This window comes from Chrysemys picta, chromosome 11 (assembly GCF_011386835.1).
Source record: "Chrysemys picta bellii isolate R12L10 chromosome 11, ASM1138683v2, whole genome shotgun sequence".
In the NCBI taxonomy this organism is placed as follows: Eukaryota; Metazoa; Chordata; order Testudines; family Emydidae; genus Chrysemys; species Chrysemys picta.
Genome location: NC_088801.1, coordinates 55331494 through 55349050, shown reverse-complemented (window position 1 = coordinate 55349050; position 17557 = coordinate 55331494). Strand labels below are relative to the sequence as shown.

The 17557-nt window shown below is 40.1% G+C and overlaps 1 protein-coding gene across 11 annotated transcripts in view; it reads left to right on the top strand.

Moving 5' to 3' along the window:
- The window catches only part of HECW2 (HECT, C2 and WW domain containing E3 ubiquitin protein ligase 2), a 258022-nt gene that overhangs the window by 130779 nt on the left and 109686 nt on the right, over positions 1-17557 (top strand). For all 11 annotated transcript variants that reach the window (XR_010591637.1, XR_010591636.1, XM_065562027.1 and 8 more), the window contains 2 exons: positions 724-831; positions 13284-13378. Coding sequence is in view for 9 of the 11 variants with exons in the window: in XM_065562027.1 (XP_065418099.1) it covers positions 724-831; positions 13284-13378 (203 nt within the window). In the remaining 2 variants the exon portion in view is untranslated. The remainder of the gene's footprint in view (positions 1-723; positions 832-13283; positions 13379-17557) is intronic.

The window sequence follows — 17557 nt, the reverse complement described above, 5'->3', positions numbered from 1 at the left end:
GAACCACTATATTGCTGGTCTGTCCATCGAGTTTCAATATATTACAGCTGGGGAATGCTGGATTGTCATATGACAGAGAGAGTGGGACAGCTCTGATGAGGATGTACAATGTGGCACCTCTAAAATGAAAAACATAGTGGTGTTTTCAGTTGTAACATGCTGCTTGTTCCCATTAGCCTAGATATTGAAATTAACACCAAGTGAAGTCTTGTAATTTTAATACTTTCCCTTTGCAGGTTACCTTTAACAAGACACCATACATTTACTATATTTATATATCTGTCTGTTCTCTTTGCATAAATGGATATAAATACCAGCAGTGAAGTGAAAGGCCATTTATGATTGACCGTTTAATCTGAGTTCTCAAAGTCCCTATTTTAATCCCCATCAGTTTGGACAAGAAACCACCACAAACAAGCATTCTATTTTGTGCAAGATCCAAGATTAATGGTCTTTTGGTTTAATGGGATACTCAAAAAAAAAAAAAAAAAAAAAAAAACCAACCAAACCTGCAGATTATAAAGAAAAGGGGTTATTTACCCAAAGAACTGTAGATTATTAAATGTGAAATAATGTTAAGGCCTCTCTTTCTTGTTGCTAGTCATTTCCTGGCTACTATCACCTGACATCTCTCTGGGTTACATGCTGGGCAGAATCCACTGATGTTAGTGGCTAATATTAATTACCGTTTTACAGAAAAGGGTTTTCTTTTTGCTGTTCCAGATGAGAATTCTCCTGCCAATTTCTGGGATTCCAAGAACCGGGGAGTGACGGGCACGCAAAAAGGACAAATCGTATGGCGAATTGAACCTGGCCCCTATTTTATGGAACGTAAGTACCTATATGTGTAATACAGGGTGGGCATGGACATGGAAACAAGCAGTCCCTAGGGGTTATTAGTTGCTATGACTTTTTGTCAAAGTCTACTAAACAAAGCAGCTTATGGTTAGTGATATTTCCATGTCTGACAGCATTTTGAAATCACCTCTGTTAGCTGTTTTTACACAGAGCCACACATTGGAAGGGAAAACTGAACAGACCCTAGAGTTTCCCTGAGTGTGGTTAGCGTATTGCCACATGTGGGGCTGCTTTGTAGCACCCCTGCAGCATCAGGCATGGCACTATAGGCATGCCCTGCCTTAGACTAGAAGTTGTGTCTGCTAGGGATGTAAAATATTAAACGGTTAACCGGTAAGCATTAGTCTTACCAGATAACTGACCCTAACCATTAACCTTCTTCCCCGGAGTTGGCCAGCATTAGCAGCCAGTCTATCCCAGTCCCATTCCGTTTAATTGGTTAACCGATTAAATGACATTTTAATCCTTTAAATGGATAATTTTTTTAATGGATATTTACAACCCTAGTGGCCACTGGAGCAGGGTGGCCCTTGCCATCAACTCGGCATCATTATCTAAAAACAGTCAAATAGAATAAGAAATGTAGAGTTTGGCTGTCTGTGCTTTTAAAAAAAACAAACCTCAAAGGCATGCACTTAGTCCTACCTAAGGCCCTGACCTCGTCCTAGGACTCGGGGCTGCACTAGAGAGCTCCTCCCCTGTTCCAGTCTCACCCAGTTCTGCTTCTGAGACTGAGAAGAAGCAGTCAAGCCTCCTTAACTGTCCTGCTGGCTCCAGATTAGTCACTGTCTCCTCCTGTCCCTTCTAGATCTGAGGAAATTAAGTCTTGTTGGTAGCCTGGCCTGAGCAGGGGCATGTCATGGCAGCAACTCCTCCAGCTGGGGGCAGAGAAGAACTGATAGACCCCCTCACAGTTATGTATAGAGGAAGTAAGGGTATGTATCCCTGGGCCGTTGAAGCACCCTTTGGGTGCGTTCTAAGATATGCAGCTGAAGAAAAAGATGTGCATTTTTACTCCAGGAATGTTCTTCCACTCTGAGACCTAGTTTATAGTAGGAAAAAAGATACTTCTATATGTAGCACCATACATATGCTTGGCCTTTTAGATAAAAGTTGTAAGAAAACGGGGTCCCTGCCCCCAAGGAGTTAATAATCTGTCTGCAATCATTATTCTCTTTGCTGGTGTCCAACTAAGTAAATCAGCAAGAGTTCGTGAGAGGAGCTAAAGGCCCAGGGGTATGAAGAGAGGGTGTGGCTGGTAGGGTGTTTTGACCCCAGATCTTTAAAACTTTTTCCCTGTTCCCTCTCTGTAATAGCTAGAGTGTGATAGCCTGGTGCAAAACTCACCTTTTACACCTTCCTGTCAGAAAACAAGTGTTGGATAGAGCTGGGTAGTGGTTGCATGGGGAGGATGATTGATTCTTGTATCTATATTATTGCTAGAGGATTTGATTTGATTTGATTGGGCGTAATTGACAAATCTGGTTGTTAATGTGCTTCTAAACATTTTCAAGGGTGTCCTGAGCAGTGGATGATGGGAGTTTTTATTGTAGAGTGGTAAAACTCCAAATGTGTAAATAATGAAATATATGCATGTTTTGTTTGTAATAAATACATATAATTTTGGGGATCTTTTAAAAAAAATTGACTTAAAAGTAAAAAGTTAGAGCTGCTTTAAAATTTTCTGTTTTTTTAAATGAAACTTTTTCTGGAAATTTTCTATTTCAATCATTCATTTTCTGTTTCTGTTTTATTTTATTTTATTAAAAAATTGAATATTTGCAGGAGGAATTTTAGGGAGAAAAATCAAAACTTTTTTCCACCATGACTAACTGCTGTACATATCCTTCAAGAAGTGTTATGTACCTTTTAGTGTGTGTGTATATATACACTTTATTAAGTGTATTAAAATACACTTGATTTTTAGAACAGCCATCTATCCCATCAAGGGTCTGTGCATTTCATAACATAGTTCTGAAAGTACAATAGAACATTATAAAAACATAATAAAAAGTCCTAATAGAATAAAAATGAAATTAATTCAGAGAATCCATTACCATAAAAGAAATGTGTGGGGTAGAGGAGAAGTATAGGCTAGGAAGCTAATAAACACTGGGGGCAAGAGAAACATCAAATTGTTTTGGCAATATTTTAGATGTGGACGGATATCTGGGGAACACACTTAGGTCCATCACAGAAAATGTACAATTGCCTGCTGACCTGAGGTGCAATGTTTGGATCTGTAAATGGCTGGTTTTGTGCAGATACAACGTACCGGCAAGATCAGAGTCAAGGTGGATAGTTAAAATATACTTTAAAAACCAGCAATGTTAGCTTAAAATCAGCCAGCCACTTCACAGGCAGCTAACATAAAGAATGCAAGCCAGGTGTAATGTGATCACTGTTGTTTTTGGCATTTAACAATTATGCCACTGTATTATGAACAAGGGAAAGTCAATCTAATACTGTGTTCATTAGCACAGGTTATTCCTATTGCAATGTGTCCCGGGATGAATATGCCACTAGTAGTATGCGTTTCCATTGAGGGCATGACCACAAGTGACACCCAACTATTAACCTAACTTCCTACAATAGGGAGTCAGCACGAATGATATGTCATGTAGGTGACCACTCTCCTTCTGCAAGACTTGTGTTCTTTCAGGGTTGAAGTTAAGGTGGTAGATGGATGCATTAGACCTAATATTTTCCAAACACTCCTCCAGAGCAGTGGCCCTCAGGCTAAAGCTATATAGTTGTTTCCTCAGTGTGCGAGTGATACTCTACCCTGTGTTTAGAAATGGACTCACCAGGAGACTCCATGTAATTGAAAATACGGGTCATAATATAGATCCTTGGGGTTTGCCATATTTAAATCTTAGTGATGACACATATTTGTCCATTAGCACCATATTACTGCTCTTTTCTTGGAATGACTGGAACAACTAAAAGACAGTTCCAGGCACCACAGCAATGTCCTTTATTTGCTGAAACTACCATCCATAGTCAGTGTGTCAAATGCTACTGAGGGCCCAGCATGAACAAAATGACTAGTTGACCACAATGCAAAACCAGCAAGAGACTTATTTGTGACCCTGACAAGCATAGCCTAAATGCCAAAGTCTGGTACTCAAATTGGAAGTATTGGTATTCCAGTGCACCTGAAGTTGAGTAGTTGCTACTTTCTCAGTTCTCTTTCTCAAATGGTGCAGGTATGAGACTTGGTGGTAAGTGACAAATACTCAAGTATGAAAAGAAGGTTTCTTGTCTAAAGATAGCCAGCATACTCACTAAGAAAGGTGTTGATAATACCTGTTAAAAATGGCAACACAGCCACACCATGTGCTAAATAATCAAGATGGTCTACAAGGAATCTGGAATGCCCAATTCCATCACATTAGCTTTTATCAGTGGGAGTTGGGTGGATTGGGCCAAAGGCTCCTTCTACTATCCCCAAAGCTTACATCCTCTTCAGAGAGGCATTTTACATTTTATGCCCTGATTCAGAAAGCTGCTTAACTATAAGTATGTGAGTAGTCCCAGTCAAGTCAAGTGGATTGGTTATATGTTTAAAGTTAGGCACATGGTTTAGTACCCATTAAGGCCCTGATTTATGGTATCTTCAATCCAGGGCCGGCTCTGGGGAGAGAGAGAAGGGGGGTGGCCAGGGCTTCAGCGGGGTGCTGCCACGCGGCCCCTCCCGCCATGTCCCCTGCCGGGAGGGCTCCGCACCGCTCCGATCAGCTGGGGGGGAAGGACGCGGGCTGCCCTGCCAGCCTTGCTGCAGGGCGCTCCCATCCTCCACGCCGCTGCCCCCTACAGGGCAGCTGGAGCGGAACAACAACAACAAACAAACAAACAAACAAGCGGCTGTGCCACCCTAAGATTGGGCGGAATGCTGCCTCCTACAAGCTGCCGCCCCAAGCACCAGCTTGCTTGGCTGGTGCCTGGAGCCGGCCCTGCTTCAATCCCTCTAGTTTAGTTCCTCAACTCATTCAGTTCTCCCGTCCTATAACCTCGCTTTACGGAACCATCTTCCATTCACACCATTGCCAAACACATAACAAACACAAAGGAAGAACTCTTCTTTTCCTCCCCTCAACTCAAACAAACCACAAAAAGCAGACACAAAAGGTGGCAGGGGAAATTGTCTCTTTGTTACGAAAATGGTGAGTTTCATTCACTCCCCCAATACGCTCCCCCCCGAAGAATCAACAAAACAAAGACGATCAAGGAAAACTCACTATCCTGACGCAAAAGTCAACAAAACAGCCTGAAAAGACTCTCTTCTAAATAAATGCTCTAACTAGTAATCAAAACAAAGACCAAAAATAATCATAATTGTACACACACTGACATGCTCCAAAAATATCCACAACCAGTACGGATGGGAGTGAGCAGGGGATGAAAAGGAAGGGTGAAATGAAGCACCTGCCGAGTACAATGTCCTGTTCACCTCACAAATAGCCGGTGCCCTTAGGCTGTCCTCTCCAGACAAAGGGACTGACTTTATGCTGCAGTGCCAGCCATAACAGAGGCAGATGTTCCTTTCTTCCGGTCCCTAGGCAAAGGGCAAAAGTGTGATGTTAGCATGAAATGTAACACTCTGTAGCTGTAGAAATTCAACAAAGCAAAATTGAGCTGTGATATCACTGAGATAGCAGCCTGAGATTTAAAAACAGAAATATTTCATTACTCATGTCATGTAATACAAGTTAATGGGAGCTGCCTGTTTTGGGGAGAGGGAGGTATGGTGGGGGGCTAAAAGCTGTGATTCACTAGTCATCTCAGTTAAGCTGCTGTATGCATTCAAGGATTGTTTAAATACAGAATAGTGACATAAACTCCATGAAGGGATTATCTCTCTGCTCTCAGTGAAATAAAAAGACCAGTTCAGTGAGTGCTCCTCTGAGTTGGTGGCAATATCGTGCAGGTACAGTTCAGTGTAATGTATTCAGACCATTCTGAGATGCTTTGGAATGTTACTGAAGGTTCTGAGTGTCCATTCTGGGGAACATGACGTTAGGTTGTTCTGGGTTCTGCTCAAACCAGTTCCTTCAGTCCCCAGCCCAGCAGAGGCTGGCATTGTTGCAGATGGGACAGAACTTGGCTAAGGGCTTCTGCTCCTGCACCAGGGGGCTGATTTATAATGGCAGTCTGCTCTGCGTCAATGATGTGACTCAGGAAAAGCAGAGATCTTGTGATCAGTGTGAAATGGGCCCGATGATGCCCTGCTGGAGGGCAGGAATGTTCAGTGGAAGGGATATGGCGGGAAATGGCATAAAAAATGCACCCCTAACCTCCCTTTGTGAAGGCATGGGATTAGAGACCCAGTTCCTACATTGCTGCGCTTCCTAAATCCTGTTTCCTTCCCAAAGAAGGATAGGGTTAGTTCATGGAGTAATGGGGCAGGGAGTTCATAGAATCATATAATATCAGGGTTGGAAGGGACCTCAGGAGGTCATCTAGTCCAACCCCCTGTTCAAAGCAGGACCAATTCCCAACTAAATCATCCCAGCCAGGGTTTTGTCAAGCCTGATCTTAAAAACCTCTAAGGAAGGAGATTCCACCACCTCCCTAGGTAACCCATTCCAGTGCTTCACCACCCTCTTAGTGAAAAAGTTTTTCCTAATATCCAACCTAAACCTCCCCCACTACAACTTGAGACCATTACTCCTTGTTCTGTCATCTGGTACCACTGAGAACAGTCTAGATCCATCCTCTTTGGAACCCCCTTTCAGGTAGTTGAAAGCAGCTATCAAATCCTCCCTCATTCTTCTCTTCTGCAGCCTAAACAATCCCAGTTCCCTCAGCTTCTCCTCGTAAGTCGTGTAAGTTGGAAGTTTAGGGAGACCAACCCGGACGAGATGGTAGCTACCACCTTGTTTATGGTTTTCTTTACTGATGAACAGATTTGCAAGCATGAACGGACAGTGAAGTATATCTTTCAGCTGCCATGGAGTGTCTTGAAACCTAGAATAATTTTCAGGGACGCCAAAAATGTCTGTTGTCAAAACCTTGAGCGTTCGGTCCTGAAGCAGCTTTTCAGCTTCAGATACTAGGGAAATAAACTCTTCAGGCAGGTAGAGAACTGGATACACTGTGAAACTATTTCAGGGCCTGATCTTTACCATCTGCTGCACTATCCATTGAAATGGAAAGCAGCAGGGAGTCTCGTCTGTTGTTTTTTCTTATCATTTTTATTTTTAAACCTGTCCACTTTGTACACTGGGGAACAGCCAGATTATCTTCAACCCTTATCTTTGTCATTCTAGGGATCTTAAATATTCCTGAAATATACTATCAAATACATGAGTGACATTCCATGTTCACATAGAATAGAACGATATCCCAGAATAAGACATTAGGAGACCCAGTTTGCTGCAAAAGTTGCTGCTGTTCTGATTTTTCTTTGTTTGTAATGCTCTCTTACCATTACATCCAATTATCTCTCAATTTTTTCTCATAACATCCCTATAGGGTAGGGTTCTGCTGTTATTTCCATTTTACAGATGGGGAACTGAGGCACGTTGAGATTAAGTGACTTGCCCAGGGTCACACAAGAAGTCTGTGTCAGAGCAAGAAACTGACCCATGTGTCCCAGGCTATTGCCCAAACCATTGGACCAGCCTTCCTTTCTATGTTCATAAAGTTGTTCTGAAGACTCTCCATATGACTTTTGCGACAAAATTAATTTGTGCACCTATAATGTAGAATTGAATGGAGCGTCTACAAATGTCATCAAAACCATCTGGTGATTTATTAACAATTCTCTCTGAATATGAAATTATTGTAGCAAGAGTATAAGAAAGATGATTAGAAATGTCTTTCTCTCAGAGAGAGAGAGAGAGATTTACTTTTACCTCCCAGGAAAGAGCAGAAAAAGCAAGGTCAGTCTTGGGGTTCACAGACAAGTTGGCTGTAAACAGACATCTGCACTGATAGTGTTTGCATCTCACTTTGCCATCATTTTGTATGAAAGAGGCTACAAAATAAAAGCCCAGTCCTGTGAACACTTACCACTGGGCATACTGCTTACTCCACTGTCTTCAGCTTTATACAATAGACAAAGGCTATTGAAGCCAATGGGATTCTCTCAGAAGTAAACACTTGTTGGATGGGGGCTGTAAAGTAATAATGTACTATACTGTCCATAATCTCATTCTGGTGAGTGTCAACTTCAAAATTTCTCTCCAAGAAAAATGCTATATAAAGTAGGACTTTAGCTTTAAAGTCATATTTTTTCAAATATATCTATTCTGTACTATGTTTATTTCTATAAATATATTGATTTGCATATATTTGTTGTGCTGATGCAAGTTTAAATCTTAAACAGTAACACATGGTAGCTGCTGTTGGGATTTTTTCTGATACTCCAAGTCTTGTCACATCAATCACCTCTGGGATATTTATGGGTAAATTACTACTGTCACTGCAGTACAACATTCTAGTTCAACATCTGTGCATACAGACCATTTGTATTTTGTACTGATAGAAATCTCAGTTTGGGGCCTGAATGGAATGTGAGATAGGTTCAAGGAATGTAATTATACTGTCTGCCTCATGCTGGTGTACTGATGTTACAGTCAGAGTTGATATATCAGGTGTCTATATGCAAGCTCTATTTTCAACTAAATACAAAAATAGTTCTTTGAGATTGAAACTTGCTGTACTTGGGGTCAGTAAAGCTCATTTTCCAATCATCTCCCTTTGAATTTGATTTAAAAACATTTTTTGGCTTATTTTCACTTAGTGAGCGGTAGAATTTGAAAAAATTTTGTGAGACCATTCCTTCCACTCAAATTAAAAAAAAAAATTATCTGTTTTAAAAGATGGACTCAGCATTCCATAAATCCTTGAAGATTAATGCTATGACTAGTTGGCAGGGATGGCGGAAAGGCATTGTTAAGAGCTATAAGAACACAAAGTTCAATGTTTTCAAAGTTACATCAATGAGAAGTTGTTTTGACCAAGAATATTTATTGCAAGTTGACTATCAAATATTCATCGCTTGTATCCATTTTAATGTTAATATTCCTAATTTTTTTGCTCGTTTAACCCCCTAAATTCTCAGGGCCTGACTCTTGTTTGCATACCTTACTTTGCAAGAAATTAATGAGAGGGGGACTATTCGTGGAGTATTGTACAACTTAACATGAGTAAGGGTGGCAGAATTAAGACCAGAGGAAATACAAGATAAATATTTTAATATTTCTCAATCCCATCAGGGTCACCTCAGAATTAGGAAGTTTAGAGTATATTGTAAATAATTAAGCAGCAGAATTTTGAATTAGCTTTGATTAATGAAGAGAATGACATGGCACCTCCAGAGTCCTGGGATGCTGTTCTGCTATTATGTAATCCATGTCTTTTAATTGTTCCATCTGGGGACTGTTTATCTCATTTCTGCATGATTGTTGTCCCCAAACTATTTATAAACTGTTTCTAACAGCATTCAGTATTCTGCTGAAGATGGTTTGGGATTCCCTAGAAATTTTCTTGTTACCTCTTTTTTGTTTTTAAATCTGTTACCTTTAACCACTATTTTTGAAAGTGTCAGAATCAACCTAAACTTTTATAATCTTTTGTCTCATTTTCACAACAGATGGCAAATCTCCATAATCTCACTAAAACAAAACAGACAATAGGACTGCTTGTGCTGAAAATCAAGCATGTACATAAGTGCTTTGCTGAACTGGAGCTTAATATGCAATGTAGATGATTGTGTATAATAATATTTTGCACTTAGTCTATCCAAGGATCTCAACACTTTACATTTTATGTATACGATAAAGGAGGCACAGATCCATGGATGTAAGCTCCCTGGGTAAATATACTTTGCCTTCACTCAGAACAGTGACATGAACCCTTGTAAACCATGAGTGGGCATTCAGTAAGGATTGTGGAATAATCAAGTTATTTGCATGTGAAATCTATTGTGATAGCTGTTTAAAGTCAACAACATAATGGTGTAGGGGCCAGAGAGAAAGAAATGGTAGGAGAAGACAGTAGAGGGAAACAGATGAGAGAAATATAGGGGAAGAGTGTGGAGGAGAAAACAAGGAGCATCAAAAAGTCTTTGGCTAGGTCTACACTACCCGCCTGAATCGGTGAGTAGAAATCGACCTCTCGGGGATTGATTTATCGCGTCCCAACGGGACGCGACAATCGATCCCCGAATCGACGCTCTTACTCCACCAGCGGAGGTGGGAGTAAGCGCCGTCGACAGGAAGCCGCAGAGGTCGATTTTGCCGCCGTCCCTACAGCGGGGTAAGTCGGCCGCGATACGTCGAATTCAGCTACGCTATTTACGTAGCTGAATTTGCGTATCTTAAATCGACCCCCCCCGTAGTGTAGATGTAGCCTTAGTTCTTGACAGGATTAGATCTAAGGCTGGCCCCATCAGTTAGAAACTTTTCTTTCTCTGATCAGTTTAATTTCAACATGAGTTCTCTCAACTTTCCAGCTGGTGATAATAGCTATCTTATAGTAAGTGCTGTGCATTTATGTTTGGGGACACATTGACCAGTGTTCTCTTCCTAACGAATGGCGTTGAATCTCCAGGACCCACTGGTAGTGGTTGAGACACATTTGATATTGTCTCATAGGATCTCAGAACCCAACTACTTGATAAGAGGCCGGGAGGAATGGCATAATAGTGTGAAGCCACAGCTGACTGGTCTATCATGGCTGCCATAGCTTTGGAGAGTTAGGACCACAGACGGGACCTTATTTAGCTAAATCTTGATGGCATCAAACTAGTGCCTTGAGCCTTGTGTTCTAAAAAGAAGTATTTCCATGAAGAGTTTATATTTTTGGTGCTTGGGCCTGAATGGGAGAATGTCTTCAAGTGAAATTTTGTGAATACCTGGGATATCAAAGCTCAAACTCTTGAAAAAATGTATAGTAATATGTCTTATGATTAAAGTACAAACATTTATTTTATAAGTGTTGTTTTTTAAATTGTTAAGTTGTGGACTTCTGTTGAGAATGATCTAATCTGTTGCAAAGGGACAAGTAAAATAAATTCCCAGCATTCTATGGAAATAATCTTTTATGTGTTTTCATTCCTGTTTTTCGAATTGGGGAAAAATCAATAGAGATTATAGAAACCCTTATGTATTGCTGAAAATGTATATGCAGTACTCTGGACTGCATCCAATAGTTAAGAGATTTGTCAGTAAATAGTGCTGTGAAAGAGTTCCCCCCCGAACCCCCAATTCATAAGAGGATCTGTACGTACAGTGCTGAAGGGCCTCCACACTGTTATAGCTGAAGTACAATACGTCTTTAGCTTTTCAACAAAAATTGAAGGTGACTTGATTATGGTGTACAAATACTTTCATGGGGGGAAAATAACAGGTACTAAATGGGCACTTTAATCAAGCAGAGAAGTGCATAATAAGAGCCAGTGGCTGGAAGCTGAAACCAGGCAAATTCGAATTGGAAATCAGGCATACATTTTTAACAGTGAGGGTGATTAATCCCCGGAACAAACTACCAAGGGAAGTGGTGGATTCTCAATCTCATGGTGTCTTCAAATCAAGACGGGGTTCCTTTCTGGAGGAGAGATGCTTTAGTCCAGGGGTGGCCAACCTGTGGCTCCGGAGCCACATGCGGCTCTTCATAGGTTAATATGTGGCTCCTTTCATAGGCACTGACTCCGGGGCCGGAGCAATAGATGCTAACTTTCCAATGTGCCAGGGAATGCTCAGTGCTCAACCCCCTGCTCTGCCCCAGGCTCTGCACCCCCTTCAACCCTTCCCCCGAGCCTGCTATGCCCTCGCTCTTCCCCCCTCCCTACCAGAGCCTCCTGCACACTGCGTAACAGCTGATCATGGTGGGCGGGAGGCGTGGGGAGGGAGCGGGAGACACTGATTGGTGGGGCTACTGGCGGGCTGGAGGCGCTGCAGGTTGGAGTGGGGGGAGCTTATGGGGGGGCTGCTGACATATTAGTGTGACTCTTTGGCAATGTACATTGGTAAATTCTGGCTCCTTCTCAGGCTCAGGTTGGCCACCCCTGCTTTAGTCAATTACAACTTGTGTTTGAATAATGGGTAACTTATTGGGCTCAATACAGGGATAAGTAGGTGAAATTCAATGGCGTGTAGTATACAAGAGGTCAGACTAGATGACTTCTGACCTTAAACTCTATGTATCTTAACTTGAAGAAAGAACAGTTACTTACTCTGCAGTAACTGTGGTTTTATGAGATGTTGTAGACAGTGTGGATTCCACACCCTATCCTCCATCCCCACAGAGCCCTCAGCAACCTTGGGCTTAGAACTTCAAGGGAGCTGAAGGAGGCCTGTGGCTGCGTTCTGTCCTCATACAAGAGAACGAGGAGGCACAGGGAACATGGTGGCCATAGCATGCACTGCTATTCAGAATTCTTCACTCTGGTGTGCATGAGGCGGATGCACACCTACAGTGCGATCCACACTGACATCTTGGATAACCACAGTTATTGTAGAATTAATAATTCCAGAACAGTATCCACATTTAAAAAAAAGTTTTCATATGCAATTTAGGCAGAGCCTCACCTTTTACCTCTTGGTTAATTTTTCATCTCAGTATAAGGTATGCTTATACTGAGATGAAAGATGGTGCTTTTTATTGTGATCTAAAAATATTAATGTATTAATCTTAGCATATTTGTATCATATTTCCCCCTTGAGAAGCCAAATAGTCAGATCCTTAATTATTGCATAAAATATCAAGATACAAAATATCTTCAGTTAAACTGACCAAATATTGAAAAGTAGCTATATCTAGGGCTATATCATTTCCAGGGTTTAATAGTTATATGACAAAATAATTTAAGCATAAAACAGCTTGCATGCAATACAGTATGGTCTCTTGCATTGCAAGAAATCTAGTTCTAGGTCTGATGAAGATCTTAAGTAATTTTAATTCACCTTTATTTTTTTAGAGTAAAATGGAGCTCTCTTCACAAGTCAATGCCAATACTAAATACATTATTCAATTATCTTGTTTCCCTGTTATTTGGCTCCAGAAGATGAATAAAAAGCAGGTCAATATCTGTCTTGGCTGGTGCTTTCATGAGGACAAAACCACATGCTGAAATGTATTATCTTTCTTATCAAGTGATTATTGTGGATGGGCCACCAGGTTTTTATTGGCTTTGAAGTGATTTCAGGATTTGGCTCTTTCCTCTTTAAGAAGGAAAGATTTTCAGGTTTCCAGAATTTGGAAGGAAATATAGATCATAACTTTCATTGAAATGCCTTTATACTGGAGATGGGATAGATTAATAAATAATGTTGGTGAAACAGCCCGTTACTCATTTCCAGAAGAGTGAACTACGATTCAATTGATTTTCCCCATAAGCGTGGGGCTGCCTCTGTTTTGTCCCACATTAACAATGTATGGATTCCACATGAGTGTCTGTCTGTTTGTTTTCCCAGCTGAAATAAAGATCTGTTTTAAATACTACCATGGTATTAGTGGAGCCCTGAGAGCTACTACCCCATGTATCACTGTGAAAAACCCTGCTGTGATGGTAAGTGGAGCCTTTATATTAGTTTGTAATTTATCTGTAAGGAGATCATTTAACCTGTCATTCAAGTCCACTTAATATCAACATCAATCTCCTAGTTTTGCCATTAACTGGGATTTTTGTGATTTTTACCTGATGCCGGCCAGTTGTATTATAGGCTGCATAGAAGTAATGGCTCTTGTTAAGGTTACCCAATACTTTTAATGATAAGACTTCGTTTTCAATTGCTTATAATTTTGCCAGACTTTAACTGGTTGGGCTGAGATTTTTCATGCTGTGTGTCTACTTCAGGCTGAATCTTTTTAGAAAGTATGAGCCAAAACAGTTTAACTGTTCCTCAAAATGAGGTTAGGAAATGTATATATTTAGCATGGACAAAACAGTTGTTTTGTTGAGAAGCACAATGACTTGAAATTTAGCAGAGGGCCTTTTGCCATCCCTGTAGAAATCCACAGAAATTTGGCCAAGTCATGAGCCTTTGAAAATCTCAGTTTAGATGCCCAATAGAAGGTGGGACTGGGATGTGGGGCCGAGTATGGGAGGGCTGAGACTGGGACAATGAGTTGGGTTTGGAGGGGACTGGGACAAGTGGTCAGGGAGGGCTGGGTCAAGGATAGGTAGCAGGACCAGGGAAAGAAGCGGGGATGGGGAGACAGAGCAGAAGGGTCTGTAATCACTAAAGCATGTTCCCTTTTGAACTTGGAGTAGAACCCAGGATTCGTTCATCTTAGTACTAAATTTTCCTGTCTTTAAATCAGCTGTTCAGCCCACTGGCAAATGTTTGCCTTATCTTCCTGTAGAGACTGGCCTGCATAGAGGTTGACAACCTACTACTACTATCACTTTTTTAAAGTCTGCAACCTCTTAATTTAAAATTACATGCAAAAAGCTACATTATATTCTGAGTTGTAATTGTGCACTGCTATTGAAATCTAATGGAAATACATCGTTGCAACTGAAGACGTTATTTGAAGACAATAGGACTGCACAGGTGTAGACTAAGGGAATAATTTGTTCTTCAGTATCTCTGTACAAGAGATGGAAACAGCCCAATTTCACTCTGAGATACCAAGTTGAGATTGAAAATCTGGTTAGTTAGAATTTTTTTTCTTGTGAACTATGCACACCTAACACAGAAAGGAAGACACGATAAACGTGGAACCTCCATGACACCTTTTTTAGTCACTGCACACAACTGAACTGTATTTCAGTCCAGTCAGATTACATAGTTTTTAACCACACACAACTATACAACTAAGCAAAACGAACTAAGTTAAAATGAGTTTTCATTTGTAGATTACGTATTTAATCAAAATACAGAGAACTCTCTTGAGCTGCATACAATAATCAACATTAAATGCCTTTTGGAACAGAAAACCAGGGATTTAAAAGAAAATAAATTAAACAGGAGCCTGTTTAATGTCACTTGGTAGTAAGTGGATGCAATTGTATTAAATCCAGTGTGAAGTCATTTGGTGAATGTAATTTTTCTATTAAGTAGGACCTTCTGTTAATTGGTTGATAAGTGAGTTTGCTGTAGTACAGCAAGGGCCCTGAACAACCGAATAGGAAATATGAGAGAATCCCATAGAACATACATCTAAACACACTGAGCTGTTTGATACTATTTTGGGAACTGGGTGGCTTGAGCCTAATCCTGCAAGGTGCTGAGCATCTCCAGTGGGAGTTTACAGTCTTCAGCATCTTGCAGAGCAGCAGTTAGCACTGACTGTCTTGATCTTGAAAGGTGCCATCACATGCATGTTGTTTGCATGTGTCCTGAATAAACTCTGCTCTAGCAAGTTATTTGTTGCGATAGTAAGCATTGCTTGATGCTCATTTGTTTGGCAATACCCACAATTCAGTGCACTGTCTGCTTACAGCTATTTCGTAGCTATGCTGATGTAACAAACTGAAAAGACTGGGCATGATTCCATGTGTATGCTGAGTTATTTCCTGTGGAGTGATGTACTAAGGAGAAACATGAATAGCTTCCTTCAATCTAAACCTCCATGTATATGTAAAACATACCTTTTCTGAGTTTGGGTTTACCCATATCTCAAGCTTGAGATGACTAAAACTCCAATTTATTGGACTATTAATTACTTATTAAAAGTAGGTAGATCTATTGAGAGTTGCCCAGTGACTAAAATGGAAGTTACCAGGGTAGATGGAAAAATTCCTGGTAATACCTGAAAATAATTGAATTCTCATGACTATTCCATAAGCATCTTGTAGTGCAATAGATTTAGATTTTCTTCACAACATCAAACAATTACTATTTATCCCAGTGCTGAACACACTTTTGTGAAATACCGACTATTTTAAGTAAATAGTTTTAATCGTTAAAAATAAATAATTCAGTTCTGTTAAATAAATGCATTATTATATGCACTGCAAGGCTTCCCAACTTTGTATTGTTCTTATTTCAGTTTATCACTCTATGTACCCAGTTTACATAATATAATGTGTAGCCAGATAATCCTCTGGTGACTATATAGTTGTGGATACTGAAAGTTGTAATTTATTTCATGTCATTAGTATTTTCTTGATCTTGCACTCCTCCTTTTTAAGGAGGTCTGTATTGTATGGGTATATACAATAAATAGGTGAAAGATGTGGGTATTTAAGATTTTATTTCATTGTCATTGTGTTAGTATGCTAGCAAAGTGCCAGCCTTAACGTAAATTCCATTGCAGTGAAGCTGCTGTAACATTGATGTATTTTTACCTTTATAATAGTTGAATTGAATGGAGGCATTTTTTGTCTTTTAAAAAAAAAAGTATTGCTCATGTGGACAGTTTGTTGCCATGACTTATTAGTATGATAATGTGGTCTTATCTGATGGAATGACTCCTCAGAAAAAATATACACAGAATCAGCAAGGACTTTTTCTTAATGAAGAATGTTTGGAACAAGAAATCAATACAAGTTAACAGCCAAAAAACAAACAAATCCCGAAAACTCCACTGTTCTTATGACCTTTGGTGTTCAGCCCAACTGTCCCAAAGATATCTATACCGCGCTCTGCTTTCCAGCACCTTTGCAAAGGATAGAAGAAGCTGAGATGGAATTAATCCATTGTCCATGGAAGACCAGGTCATTCTGCTGCATGGTGTCACAGGTGACTTACCCATATTTGGAATAATAGTTTCATAGTCAATAGGCACGTGACAGAATGCAGAACACCTTTATTGAGAAATGTTATTGCATGAGAAATGGTGAATCATGAATATAGTACTTATGCAAAATGAAATATGCTGAGATGTGTACAATGTAACTTCCTGTCACTGTGTCCTTTCTGAAGAGAATCAAGGCCCATGGAGACCTCAGACAAGAATGTCATCGCTTTTTCTTCATCTCTGCTGTTTCTTCATCTCTGCTACATATTCTGCTAAATGTTAGAATTTTGCTAACGAGGAAATTCTTAGACTTTGGATACTGATTAATCCTCATCACTTAGTCTCGCTTTGTTTTTGCGCTACTTTAGTGTGCAGATACATTCCATGATGATTGGCATGGCAGTCAGATTAACAGATGAGATCGCAATATCTGCTTGTTTTAAAAAAAAAAATTTTTTGAAAAGACAGCCATTACACTTTATATTAAGTTGAAGCTGAGTTTCTTCATAGATTAAAGATGTTAAGGCCAGCAGAGGCTATTCCAAACATGTATTCTGAACTCCTGGCTGCTGAACCTCATCCAGTAACTTCTGTATCAAGCCCATCACTTCTGTTTGAGTAATAGCCTAATTTTTAGAAAGCTATCCAGTCTTGATGTAAAGAGGTGTCTTATCTTTCACAGATTTAACATATGGCTAAATGCAGCTGGACTGCAGTATTTTTCTCAGTGTTTAACATCCCAACTATGATTTATATTCTTGGAAACAGACCACTTAATAGTTTTTCTATTGTGTATCTTTTTTTTTTAATACCCTTCATTTAAATGCATGTTTCCGCAACATATTTTTCTCTTTTTAAATGTAAAATCACTTTGGTAACACTCTGTTTTATTAGAGATGCATACCCCCAGTGTACACCCTACAGTGTGTCCAGATATCAAGCTTTATCAGACTTACAATCTGGTAAGCATTTCCACAGGTTGTCTTCACCTTATCCTAGCAATTCATTGTCTCATCCAGCAGGGAAAAGAGTGCTGTGCTTCCTTTTAAATTAATTTGTC